The 11,935-nt window shown below is 50.5% G+C and overlaps 1 protein-coding gene across 1 annotated transcript; it reads right to left on the bottom strand.

Moving 5' to 3' along the window:
- Positions 1–437: 437 nt before the first annotated feature.
- Positions 438–11,466, bottom strand: LOC119101977 (NADPH azoreductase). Its single transcript, XM_037225381.1, has 4 exons — positions 11,385–11,466; positions 2,512–2,635; positions 1,532–1,768; positions 438–903 (listed from the first exon to the last, which is right to left on the bottom strand). Exons 2-4 carry the CDS (start codon positions 2,624–2,626, stop codon positions 674–676), a joined length of 582 nt encoding a protein of 193 aa, XP_037081276.1. The 5' UTR covers positions 2,627–2,635; positions 11,385–11,466; the 3' UTR covers positions 438–673.
- Positions 11,467–11,935: the final 469 nt, after the last annotated feature.

Genomic DNA, 11,935 nt, shown 5'->3' with positions numbered 1-11,935 from the left:
AGTACGATGTTATATGATTACTTGGTTGATCTCCAAGGCAAATTGGAAGTTCTTCAGGGTGCTTGCTTTTAAGAAGGCGTCGTCTTTTAACCGGTTCCCTTTTGAACATGGTCGTTGATGTTCTTCAGAGACCAGATATCATCCCATTATTCCAAGAAATAGCAACATCGGACCAGGTGCATTTTTTACGGACACTTGAAAACTATGGCAGTCGTGACTTACAAGAAACACTAAATATCATCTAATGATATGCCGAACCAATACATCGATACCACACCTGTACGCACGAGGCTCAATACCATTGGCGGGCCAGCACGTACCCTTTCGAAAAAAGGTGCGTTATTGCATTCCAGCTATCGCAATCACGGCCCGGCAACGCTTTACCCGCTTACTCGGTGCAGGGCTGACCAAGCTCAGGCACTTACAACGACCACGGACAAAAGACAAAGCGCATTAAAAAGGTGAGGTAGGGGCGAAAGTGAGAACAAGCGGCACCATGAAAATGAGGCTCCGACGTCAGTTATATCATTTAGCACTATCACTAGGGTCGACCGCGCGGCAAAGGCGACGCAGCGCTGCCACCACCTGACGGGCCGCAGTGACCCGCGGCACTGAAGCGGGGCGTGACGTCACCGGCAGCTGACGCGCGCCGCACGAGCTGTCCGTCTGCGGGCTAGTTGGGCACGCCGTCCTTCCGTGCAGCCTTGAGGGCGTCCACGTACCAGGTGAGCTCGCGCACCAGCTTCTCGGCGTTGCGCTCAATGCGCTCATTCTGCGGCTGCCCGTCGGCCGAGAAGTTCTGCGTCACCGTCGGCACGGTGAACTGGCACGGAATGCTCACCATGCCCAGCTCGCTGAAGTGGGCCCGGGCGAACGCCGCCGCCCGCATCCCGCCGAACTGGCCTACAGTGGGAGCCACAGGTCAGCACACACTGCTGGACAGGTCAGAGGTCAGGTCAGTCAGTGGCGGTCACGGTCACCAGTCACCAGTCCAACCACGCCGCCGAGCCAAGTTGAAGCTACTGGGCGGCGGCTTCGCGGCACGGCATCGGGCAGATTTCGGATACATCATTGAACAGGTCACCACGGGCGACGTGGAAACCTCACCCGCCATTCCGCTTCACAAACATTAGCGAAGACGCAAGCAGTATCCGTCCGCAGGCCAACAAGCCACGCTAAGCCGCTGAAAAGGGTGCAACTAAGGTCCGTGACTGCATCATAAGTCAGCTATATCTCTGTAAACGCCACTACCCGAACCCCGTAAGCTGGTCGTTATTCCGACGAAAAAGATGACCATATGTGGCACGACTCGCTACATGCTCGGGCTCATGTCCAGGCCGGTCACAGGCTACACAGCAGCCAAAGCTCTCACACAAGAGACCACTGCTGGGGCTGCCAACAGACGTGGTTTTCGGCTGGGTACTCTACAACCAAACCAATCCCACATCACACAAGAGCAAGTGACACTCCCACCAGGCGAGCCAGGACGCCGCGCAAGTCGGCAGCAGACCAGCCGCCTAATACGACGCACCCAAGGAGTAGCAGGCCATGCCGACGGGCCGGTGGCGGTAGGAGGCGGGCGGGAAGTGGTCCAGCATGTTGACCAGCGCCGGCGGCAGTGCGCAGTTGTACTCGGGCGTCACCACCACGAAGCCGTCCGCCGCCTTCAGTGTCTCATTGGCATCCCGCAGCCACTCGGGAGCCGCCGAAGCATCCGGCATGAAGTGCAGCGGCTGGCGCAGCATCTCGAACGGCATCTTCAGCGGGTCTGCGGAGCGCGGGCACGCGCAGGGTGAGCCAGCTGTGGCCACGTCGCATGTGACGGATGGAGTCACGTGAGCGGCGGACAGTGCCCTTACTGGATCACAACACTCAACTCGTCAGCAGCTCAGCGACGGTAGCCACTTTCACTGTCGTTAGGTGTCTGAACAAATGCAATTGGTAACGAACGACACAGCGGCTTTCGTTAATGATTCGGGACTGGTGCACAGTGAAAGCGACAGTTGATTCCAGATTGGCAACCGAAAACGATATGCATGCGCCCTCACCCAGCCTGACCAGCACTATGTGAAGCCTTGCTAAGTAACCTACCGGCCCGACTTTTACCATAGTGCGCGGATTATGAATAGCAAAGCGGATTATAAATACAGATCGAAGTGCCGATATGAACACGAGCACACAGCTTTATCATGACGGTCCAGTGCGATTGCGGATAGTCATGTGGCACTTAAGGCTGTGCACAGGTGGTCCAAGCCCCAAGCTGGAAGGTATGCGCACAGCTCACTTGCATATCTGTCGCGCGGTGCAACAGACGCGCATTCCCCATTCACGAGACAACGTTTCCAGACATAGCCACACTATCTAACGTACACGCCCACAGAACAATCCAGCCCAATTTTTCAAAGAAGACATATTGAACAGTGCACGGAAAACATGTTCTCCGTTGTCTATAAATCAACGTCAGAGCGAAAAGCACAGCCGGCACGCTGTCGTCTGGCCGCACAGCCTCACCGAAAACGGTCACATTGTGGTTCTTCTCCTTGAGGAGCTTGACGAGATGTGTGGCAATGCGTTCACCGTTCCTGCCCTCTCGAGTCGATCCCAGAAACAGCACCAGACGTGACATGACGACCTCCTGAAACACGAGGGCAGACGTACGGCCGTAGAGGACCCTTTCAGCTCACGAGCAACTGGCAGAAGTACAGCCTGGGGGTCGTGTGACGTGTAGCTTATGGATGACCCGCACATCCCGGAGGGAGACATACAACCCAAACGCGACTAGTCCCCCATGCCGCGCCGGTGGACATGGGCCGGTGAACGACTTACGTGTAGCGCATCCGCAATGTGAGACCGCTGACAAGATCGTGCTACGCATTACAGACAAATTTCCAAGATGTCCGCCTGCATAACCATTATCACTGAGCTTGCTCCACATGGTGTTCACATGCTCCACATGCAACAACCTATCTTAAAGGGGCAGGCCTACATTTGAAAATATTGAGGCAAGCACACGTAACGTGTGAAGAACTCAACCGCGGCTTTTGATACGCTTTGATGTGAAAAAGACTCCACTAAATAACAAGCTTGCAACAGCAAACATTTATGGTCCTCGCTGCGTCATCGTTTAATTACATAAAGAAGCGTTTTTATGACATCATATTCGCTGCCCGGATTGCTCGGTCATCACAATCGCTCTAGCGGACGGGATGACTCGCTTGTGATGCTTCTACGCACAGCAAACTGCGTTTTTGACTCATGTGTGTGGATGCGTTTGGCTTTTCCTCGTCATGTCCCGGTATATTTCCCGAAACGGCATCTTCCTGACTTGCATTTGCATTTTTAGTTACGACGCTTTTCTTTACGGGGATGTTCCACATTTGAAAATATTGAAGCAAGCACCAGATAACAAAATGAGCTCACTTTTAACTATTTGTATGGTTTTAAGAGAAGTAAACTTCTAGACAACGCAATTTCTCTAGCAATTTGGCAAATGTGCTCCTCAACACGTTATTGTTTAATTGCGTCATGGTACCGAGCACAACATTCAATGAGACAATCGATCGTTTGAGCTGGAAACCGCGCTCACGAACGCCACATATGAACGACTCGACAAATTCAGTTATAGTGACCTTGATCGCCGCATAGCCAATCAAATGGCAGGATCTAAATGACGTTACCACGGAGTCATGAATGCCCAGGTGACCTTGAAATAGTCTGCCCACCTACTCGGGCGTCTGGCAGGAACTAGAGGGTCTAGGTCTTAAGAAGGATAGGGCTGTGAGCTGCACCGAATGACCTACAAAATGGCCATGTCAGTTCCAATCCCCATACCAATGCAGAATACTCCCTTCAAATAAGCAGTGGCCACTACTGAAATGGTCCAAGCAGACGACCGCGGCTTTTTGCGCTAAACGCATCGAGTTCACTGGGCGCTTCAGCACCACTCTGACACAGGTACTATAATATTTACTGCCATAACTTTTAGTGCAGTCGTTGGATGGCATGCGTTGTAGCAGCTGGTCAGTTCCGCCACAAATGGAGCTGGTGCGACCATCGAAATCTGAGTAAAAGTCCCTGACGCGTTAACCAGCCGCAACGCGTTCCCCAACCGCCAATGGCACAAACATCCGCAGACGCCAATAAGTCGTGCGACGAAGATCGAGCCCAATGAACTCAAATGTTTAAAAATGAAGAACCCATAGGGCTAAGGAATAGACCATGGCCGGAATCTGTATGGGAAGCAAGTACAACATCGTGCACCGGGGAGGGAGTTGTTTTAAACAATGCCGGAACGGAGTGGGGCGGCCTCGGAGTTGGCAGGGACGAGACGGAATGCGCTGCAGCATTGTGGGTGGTCCTGCCTGACAGAAGGCGGAGGCAATATTACTCGTCGAACTGAGCCGCACAATTTTGGCGGCGGGTCATTGGTGCGCGCCACTTGAGCACCCCAAGATCCAATGCATAAATACATCCATTTAATTTAAAATTTGAAGCAAATGAAGCATTTATTAATCCTTGGTGCTCGCAGAGACTAGACAGGCGTCCCCACTGCTGACAGGGACAAGACTGACGTTTCTGGATGCTGAAAGGGTGGAAAGAACCGCCGACAGCCTCTGATAAACAAACACCGCCTCAGTCGGCAGGCGGATGTGGAGGGACGCTATTGATAGCTGCCGGGGGGACGCAGGCAGTCGGACGTCGGCCAGCCTAACGCGGCTAGCCGCGCGCGCCCGTGACGCCCATCTCACTCTACGGCGGTGAGAGTGGCAGAGGAGGGAAGGTGATCACAGCTTCTACGATCGATTCTGCTCTTCCCCCAACCGGGTCACACGCGTTGGCGGAGCTGCAGCAGAATTAAGAAATCACTCCGAAAGGAATGCTCCAAACAGACTGAATGGTGCGGACAGAACGAAGGCACCAAAGCCGAAATAATCGATAGCACACAGCCATTAGGGGATCCAAAAGGGAAGAAAATATTTCACCCTGATAGGGAGAAGTTAATGCAGGTGCATGCATTGTTTATGCGTCGAAATCAACTGTCGCAAGAAAACTGCCATAAATAACGCACACGGGTTATGAAACAGCTGCTGATTTGTTATTTGACAATCATCTGCTAGACCTTAGCCGTTTTGCGTACAGGCGTTGAGGTTTTGTGTGTGTACGTTGTCTATCTCATCGTTCCGGAGTAAAATAAGACAAAATTGACACTATCGTTTCGCTTTCCTTGTACTAAAAAAATACTCACTGCTGCAACGTTTCATTTAGTTGATCTCGCCGCAACGTCATGGCCGAAAAGGCTGTCATTTGCGCGTGCCACGCCATTTGAGGGCACCACTTCCTTCTCATGTTCTGGGCCAAACCAAACTACCAGAACTATTGCGTAAATAACGCACGCCAAGATGAAACACATTTGCCGAAAGCACTTCGGGTTGGTGCAAGTTTTCTCCGAATTTAACTAATGTGCTTGTTTTCGGTGGTCAGCTGGTTGCGACTCTCTCCCTCATAGCGTTCCCCTTGACGGCCAGCGGGGGGCGAACGGACGCATGTTCGTTTAATGGGGTTGGAGGGGAGAGGGAGGCACAGCAATGCTGAACATTTTTGGAGCATCACCAGGCCTCATGATCTATTGTATTCTAAGTTGGGAGCTTACTGCCTGCTCACCACACCCAGCTCTTTGCAAAAGCCAACTGGTACATCACAACCCCAGGAACGTACAGTCATGCTCTGTTAAAAGAACTTGACCCGACCATCTCGCAGTTCAGCGCTCTGAATTTGAGGAAGAAAGCAATGAGTTTCAACAATTAAATGCCCATGAAAAATTCAAGCAATATAAGCAAAAATAGGTCATGCTTTGATTCGCTCCCAACAACAAAATTACGGGATCTTACACCAAACTTAACACCGCTTTTTCAGTGCGCAAAGATTCGCATTGCTAGTTTTCGTATGACATTTTGTCGCATGGAAATCACCGTTAACACATTTATTCGGATGGGCAATTCCTCGCTACGCAGTGTGGCTATTGCAAAAACCTTTTTATGGAATGATGCGCAGCGTATTTTGTTATACACGCGGCTATAAGTGACATATTTCTTCCTACACACAGTTCTTCGCATGTATGTTCTTTGTAAGCCCATTTCCTCGTACTGCATGCCTTCGTGGACATATAATTGTGTGTCATGTTGTGGGCCTCCTTCACAACGTGTTATGCAAGTCTACATTTTGTTTTTGGCTAGAGGGCCTAGAATGTCGTTACGGACAAACGGGAAACGCTTCATGCTTCGTATGCGAATCCTGCTACCACATGGTAAAGAAAATGTAAATATAACGTACACATACTTCTTTGGTGCTTGGCCAACTGCTTTAACATAACCAATGATTGCAACCTAATCACTTGGATACAGAAACAGACAACGTAACACCCGATATGGGTAATGCCACGTGGAAAAGTGTTACATAATGTGATGCGCGTCCAGTTGCAGCCCATAAATTCGCAAGTGATACCAAGCTGTCATATCGTCATTGGCTTGTCTCCGCCGAGTGTGGTAGCTGTAAATCGTGTACGATATTTCGAGCATGACAGTTAAACAGCTAAATGTTGATCCACCGTCCCATAGCAAATATGATAGCTGCACGTGGACTACAGCAGTTTGTACACCAATCGGCTTTGCTGACGGCCGTTGGTCTTTTACGAGTCGTAGACCACGGGATCGATTTCGTGGACAGTCCTTGAGGAATATGCCCCTCCTAAAACCCAGCGAAGACACATGAGACGTCCCATTTCAGAGTTTAACCAAGATGGGGCCCATCCAGGGCCTAAACCTGACATGGCATTTCCTTGAGCCCCGAAATTCTCGTTTCCTGAGCACGGAACGGATCTTCCCTGGTCTATAAACGTCCCTTTTTTGAGTTGCGATTGTCCCCTTTCTCTATCCGACCTGAGAGCTGCGTTCTTAGCCTATGGTGGACTCTTTTCAGATATGAACGGATTCCTCCCGAGTTCACAAAGGGACTTACCTGATCAGAAATTGGCCGTTTTCCAGGCATAATATCAACATACCAGTTCACTGTCGTGACGTGAGCTATCTAAGAAATGTGTCGGTGCTCCCTGACTTCAATATGCAAGAAAGGACCCAAGGTTGTGTTATGCACGGCTTGTCCATTATCCTTGCCGGTGTTTCCTTTCAACTTGATTTCTTGCCATCCGCGTAACTACGAGTAATGGCTCCTAATTTTTCCGCAATATTGTCGTGCTCCCTCGACGGATTTCCCACCAACGCCACACGGCAATCACGTGATTCCCAAAGCCAAGCTTGCATAAAAGCCAAGATATACCATGACTGACTCAATCATTTAGAGGAAGTTCCTGTATGGTTTTTGAAGTTACGTAATCGCACATGACCGTTATGTAATGCATAATGTTATGAATACCTTCCCATGGATAGTAGATGTACTCACTAAAAATCAACCTCACGAAAGAAAAAAGCTCCTGGGAGTAATATGGATATCGTAAGAACCATATTTATTTGGAGCAATCATACATACCATTTGCTTACGGCGGCTGTTGGCTAGGTGGCCAACTGCATTAATCAGCAGGTAATTATCACCGAGGGCGATTCCCCTGTCATAAGCCGACTAACCAAGGCGACTGCAGTTGTGGCGAAAGCATTGGGAGGGCCGACACTACATGGGCTTTTAAGAAACAGATGCTTTCGTCCTAACATGAGCAGCAAACATCCTTTTCAAAACAAAATTTCTCAACCAGCATTCACACGTTCACACCGTCTCACGCATACTTGTCGCCGGTCATATTAAAGGCAGGCCTTAAGTGTAGTCTCTACACACAGTCTGCAGGTTATGCACCACAATCAGACTCCCTCAATTGTGAGCGAAATCGTACAGCCATACACCACGTATACCTCGAAATTTAACCCCAGTAATTAATAGCCGCCTAGTGTAAGGCTCACAGCGGCATCACCACGTGGCCCCACCCTTTCTCGTTACTGAATAATGCCGAAATCCCTCTTCAGCATGCCAGAATCCCCATCGGCTCAAAATACATTGTCGTTGGAATCACACATAGGCACCCCGGAATCCACCATCGGCTCATATGCGCCAGCCCCGCCTTCTGGAGTCGCTGCAATGATTATAACAACGGCACCCTCAGCGACCGCCCGAAATTTGGCTGCTAGGGTCAGTGACTCATGGTCATATTCGCAACGACCCTTTTGTGGCCGCATGCCAATCGACCAACGGAAAAATCAACAAACTTTTCCGACAGCACAACGGCCTTTTCCGAGTTCCACCTTCTGGGAGTCGCAAGGAAGCAGCTGAAAAGCGGAGTCTCACGTTCTGCGAGTCGCCGAATCCATCAACTGTGCCCTACACGTACTACCGATACTCTCACTAGCGGCCAGCGACGTGCAATAATGCGTTCCACCTAACCCGTGAACCGCAGAGAGATCGACCAGCAGCCGACTCCCCCCATTTCTGCAGGGAGTGGGACCTTTTCAACCCAGGACGTCTTTAACTCGTCGTGACAAAAATCATTCGATTACGGTCGTGAAAAATCACAGTCGCCCCAAGCTGTGCGCAATATCTGATCTATGCGAGATGACTAATTCGACGTATAAACATGGATCCTGACTGCGGGCGCATCGTGTCTGATGGAGCAAAGTTCAAGCCGCACAGTATTCATTGGTCTGGTTTCTTTCCTAGACGCTTGTTTATTGAAGCGCATATAAAAATAGCAGAGACAAGGGTCGGCACGCCACTTAACATACATTAGCGACATATTGGGTATAGATATATCGCTCACCTGCGATGCAATGTAAGAACAAAGAGAGCGCACTACATACGACAGATCAGAATTAATGTGCAAGCACCCGGTCTCAAAAGACCTACAGACCGCGTATTCTTAGTTATCTAAGAACAGGAAAAAATGGCCGGAGATTTCAGAGAATCGCCAAAGCGTCGGCGGTGCCTCCGCCGGGCTCACATTTTGCCCAGGTGTGGGTGCCGAGCGCCAAGCCGTCGGCGCGCCAGGCCGATATGGTCTCCCATCGCCGCCTCCGTGTCAATATCCCTCCGGCAGCCGACTCATCTCACTGTTAGCATGCCGTCTGAACCTGCCTATGTACTCTTTGAACGTGTCCTGACTCCGACGGAGTCGATGTTTCCAAAGAGCCGCCGCCTATTGATCGTCCTGGCGCGCATGTCTGGGACGAGCGCCCGGGCCAAACGTAACCAACCAAAACCGTACTCCAAGATAAAAAACATGCACCCGCGACAGAGAGATGCACCGCACGCACAGTTGTCTGAACATAGGGGCCTTCAGGCTTGTATTGAATTAAACGTAGGTTTAAAAAGATGGTTTTTAAGTCAGGGCAGGATTTTTCAGGTACGAGATCGACCTTTCTGCTGCTTTGATGCCCACTTCTTGCTCCGTAATAATCTCTGACTTGAAAAGGACCGCTCTGTGTCTACCATGCATCCTTTCTTTAACATGGGGAGTAGCTTTCTGAGAATATCATGACCTCTTTCCAGACTAGACACTTATGAAGAGCCGTCTCTGAGCTTATGATGAATTCTTTCCAGACCTGACCCTACCGTGGCTTAGACTCATCCAGCTTACTTACAGCTTACTTGTCACGTTGCCTCATATTTCCCCCTCGTCTCAAGGGGTGCAGGGATAAGCTGTCATCCATGAGTGGGCGTCCCGGCCATGCTGGTTGGAAGTTCCCCCGAAGCTCATTTACAAACCCCGACATGGGTCTCTGTGTGAGACCATCATGCTGACGCGACAGCCCAGAATGGCCACCCTACTAGCCACTTCTTTCCAGGCTTCCTATCTTCTTACCTTTCACCTTATTTTGGAAGTGGGATATGCAAATGCTGCCCTCGGACATGTTCTAAGACCATCGTAAGCTCCAAACTGATGGCCAACGAGCTCGGCCTACTAAAACAAAACAATCTTGTCTTTTCGTTCTAGCCACCAAGTCATACTGACCCTCTAGCGGTCCTTGGTTGCAGTGCAGAAACAAATGCCCCTATCTAATTCCTTTAACATTTTTGTGTACTTTAACTCAATACCGCTCGATCTTAGCTAGCTGGGAAGGGACTTTGTCCTGCGTTCTACGGTGTTAAAATATTTCATGAGCCAGACGCCATCTAAAATGAATTGAGCCACCGCGGAGACGACAGGCTTTCGCTGCGGTGGTTAAGTAGCTGTAGGTTAATTTGATTATCACCCACTTCACTGACAAACGCGCGGGCAGTTCAGCTTTCAATTCAAAGTGATGGCATGTGATTTAATTCAAAAGATGATACGAGCCAACTGTCTCTGGCACGCTTCTCGTTGCATCTGAAGCAGCTTGTCGTTATCGTGGCCTCACGGGGCAACAAAGCGCCCGCTCGCCCATGAGCACGGGAGACTAATGTCAACGCCTGCCTTTCATGAAAGAAGAATGAAACGCTCTCATCGTCAAAGTTCTATTTCATTCAGGAAATGTCAATTGCGATCAAACTGCGCGCATTACAACGCTGGGATAGGAAAATACATTTTGGTGGCTTAGACCTATTTCGACACTGCCATATGACCAGACAGCTTGTAGGCAATTTGTGGGCACACTCCACTGCCTCCCAGATTTCTCCAAAACGATGCTTGCGGGTATGTGCATTTTCTTCTTCTAAAAATTGGCCTACGCGATCCCGCGGGTTTCAAAATTTTGATGCGGGGACGGCGCGGACTTTCTAAGTAAAAAGGGGCAGCACTTATTACCATGGAGGCATAATATCGCAACATGGAGGCTTCACGTGAAGTTGCGCAGTTTGCTGTACTATTTTGTCGTCACTGTCACCAAAATGTTTTGCCACAAGCACTTTGGCACCAAACTTTGCGTGCAAATATTTGTTGTTGAAAACATGTTGTTGACATGTTGAAAACATGTTGAAAACATGTTCGTCGCCAACCTTATCCATCAAGTCACGTTTTACCACCCCCTGGCCACTGACCATGAAACGCAGTTTGTGGACGGAAATATTTTCCCACGATAATTTGCGCCGAGGAAATGCTTGTATCAAAATTCGCGTACGAAGTTTTACGTATGAAGAACTGCGATCAGATCTGCGCACGTAAATTCGAGAACAAAGATATGTGCAGCAAACAAATGAGACACTTGGCTTTGCCTGTTACTGAAACATAAATCAAATGGCCAAAGTTGGAGGACAAGCGTTTGCGGTCACCCCTTCCCCCCCAGATTGACCAACCTTGGGCAGAAACCACCCGAACTGGCTTCTCGAAACCACGCCCCGAAGCTAAAACAAATAGCCGTGCCACAAATACAACATGTCCTGCCATACATGCCACCTTGTCAGGTACGCCATACCTGACCGTATGTCTCGTGAGAAGACGCGTCCTACCCCACACGTGCACACACGCGCGCCTCCGCCTGCATGCCACAGTCGCCGGGCGACGCGCGGCGGAGCCCGCCAAGGTCGGGCCGTCTGCCAGCGAGGGAGACCAAAGCCAGAGCCGCCCGCAGCCGGAGGGAGGTTATCGACCGTCAGCTGAGCGGTCGGTGGGGCGGCCGATGAATGTCATGACGGTTCGCGGCGCCACCGGCGCTGCAAGCGAGGCGGACGGCGGATGGCGCTGCAAGCGAGGCGGACGCGACGGCGCTGCCATGGTGACGGGGCGAGACACTGGCAGCCATACAGCGCAGAGGGACGGTGCGTCGCGCTGAATGACACAGTGCATGCCAACATCCTCGAAGGACGGTAGGACCACGAGCATAGACGAAGAAAGCCTCCAAAGTGCACCGACCAAATAAACTGGATAAACTATCACATAAGCTAGATTGGCTCTGTGCATCCCCGTTGAGATACTCCTGCCTCCCGCCGGCTGAAAGGCATCAACATTGAACATCATCGTTAGCTA

The sequence above is a fragment of the Pollicipes pollicipes genome, unplaced genomic scaffold (assembly GCF_011947565.3).
Source record: "Pollicipes pollicipes isolate AB1234 unplaced genomic scaffold, Ppol_2.1 Scaffold_5223;HRSCAF=6171_pilon_pilon_pilon, whole genome shotgun sequence".
NCBI lineage: Eukaryota > Metazoa > Arthropoda > Thecostraca > Pollicipedomorpha > Pollicipedidae > Pollicipes > Pollicipes pollicipes.
The sequence above is the reverse complement of the archived record's forward strand: the minus strand, read 5'-3'. Positions and strand labels throughout refer to the sequence as shown.

What these genes read in the sequence shown, in the direction of transcription:
- LOC119101977 (XM_037225381.1), bottom strand. Translation starts at nt 2,626, where the DNA reads ATGTCACGTCTGGTGCTGTTTCTGGGATCGACTCGAGAGGGCAGGAAC. An exon ending in CCACAATGTGACCGTTTTCG is followed by an intron (nt 1,769 to 2,511) that starts GTGAGGCTGTGC and finishes CGCGCTCCGCAG; the next exon opens with ACCCGCTGAAGATGCCGTTC. An exon ending in CATGGCCTGCTACTCCTTGG is followed by an intron (nt 904 to 1,531) that starts GTGCGTCGTATT and finishes CTCCCACTGTAG; the next exon opens with GCCAGTTCGGCGGGATGCGG.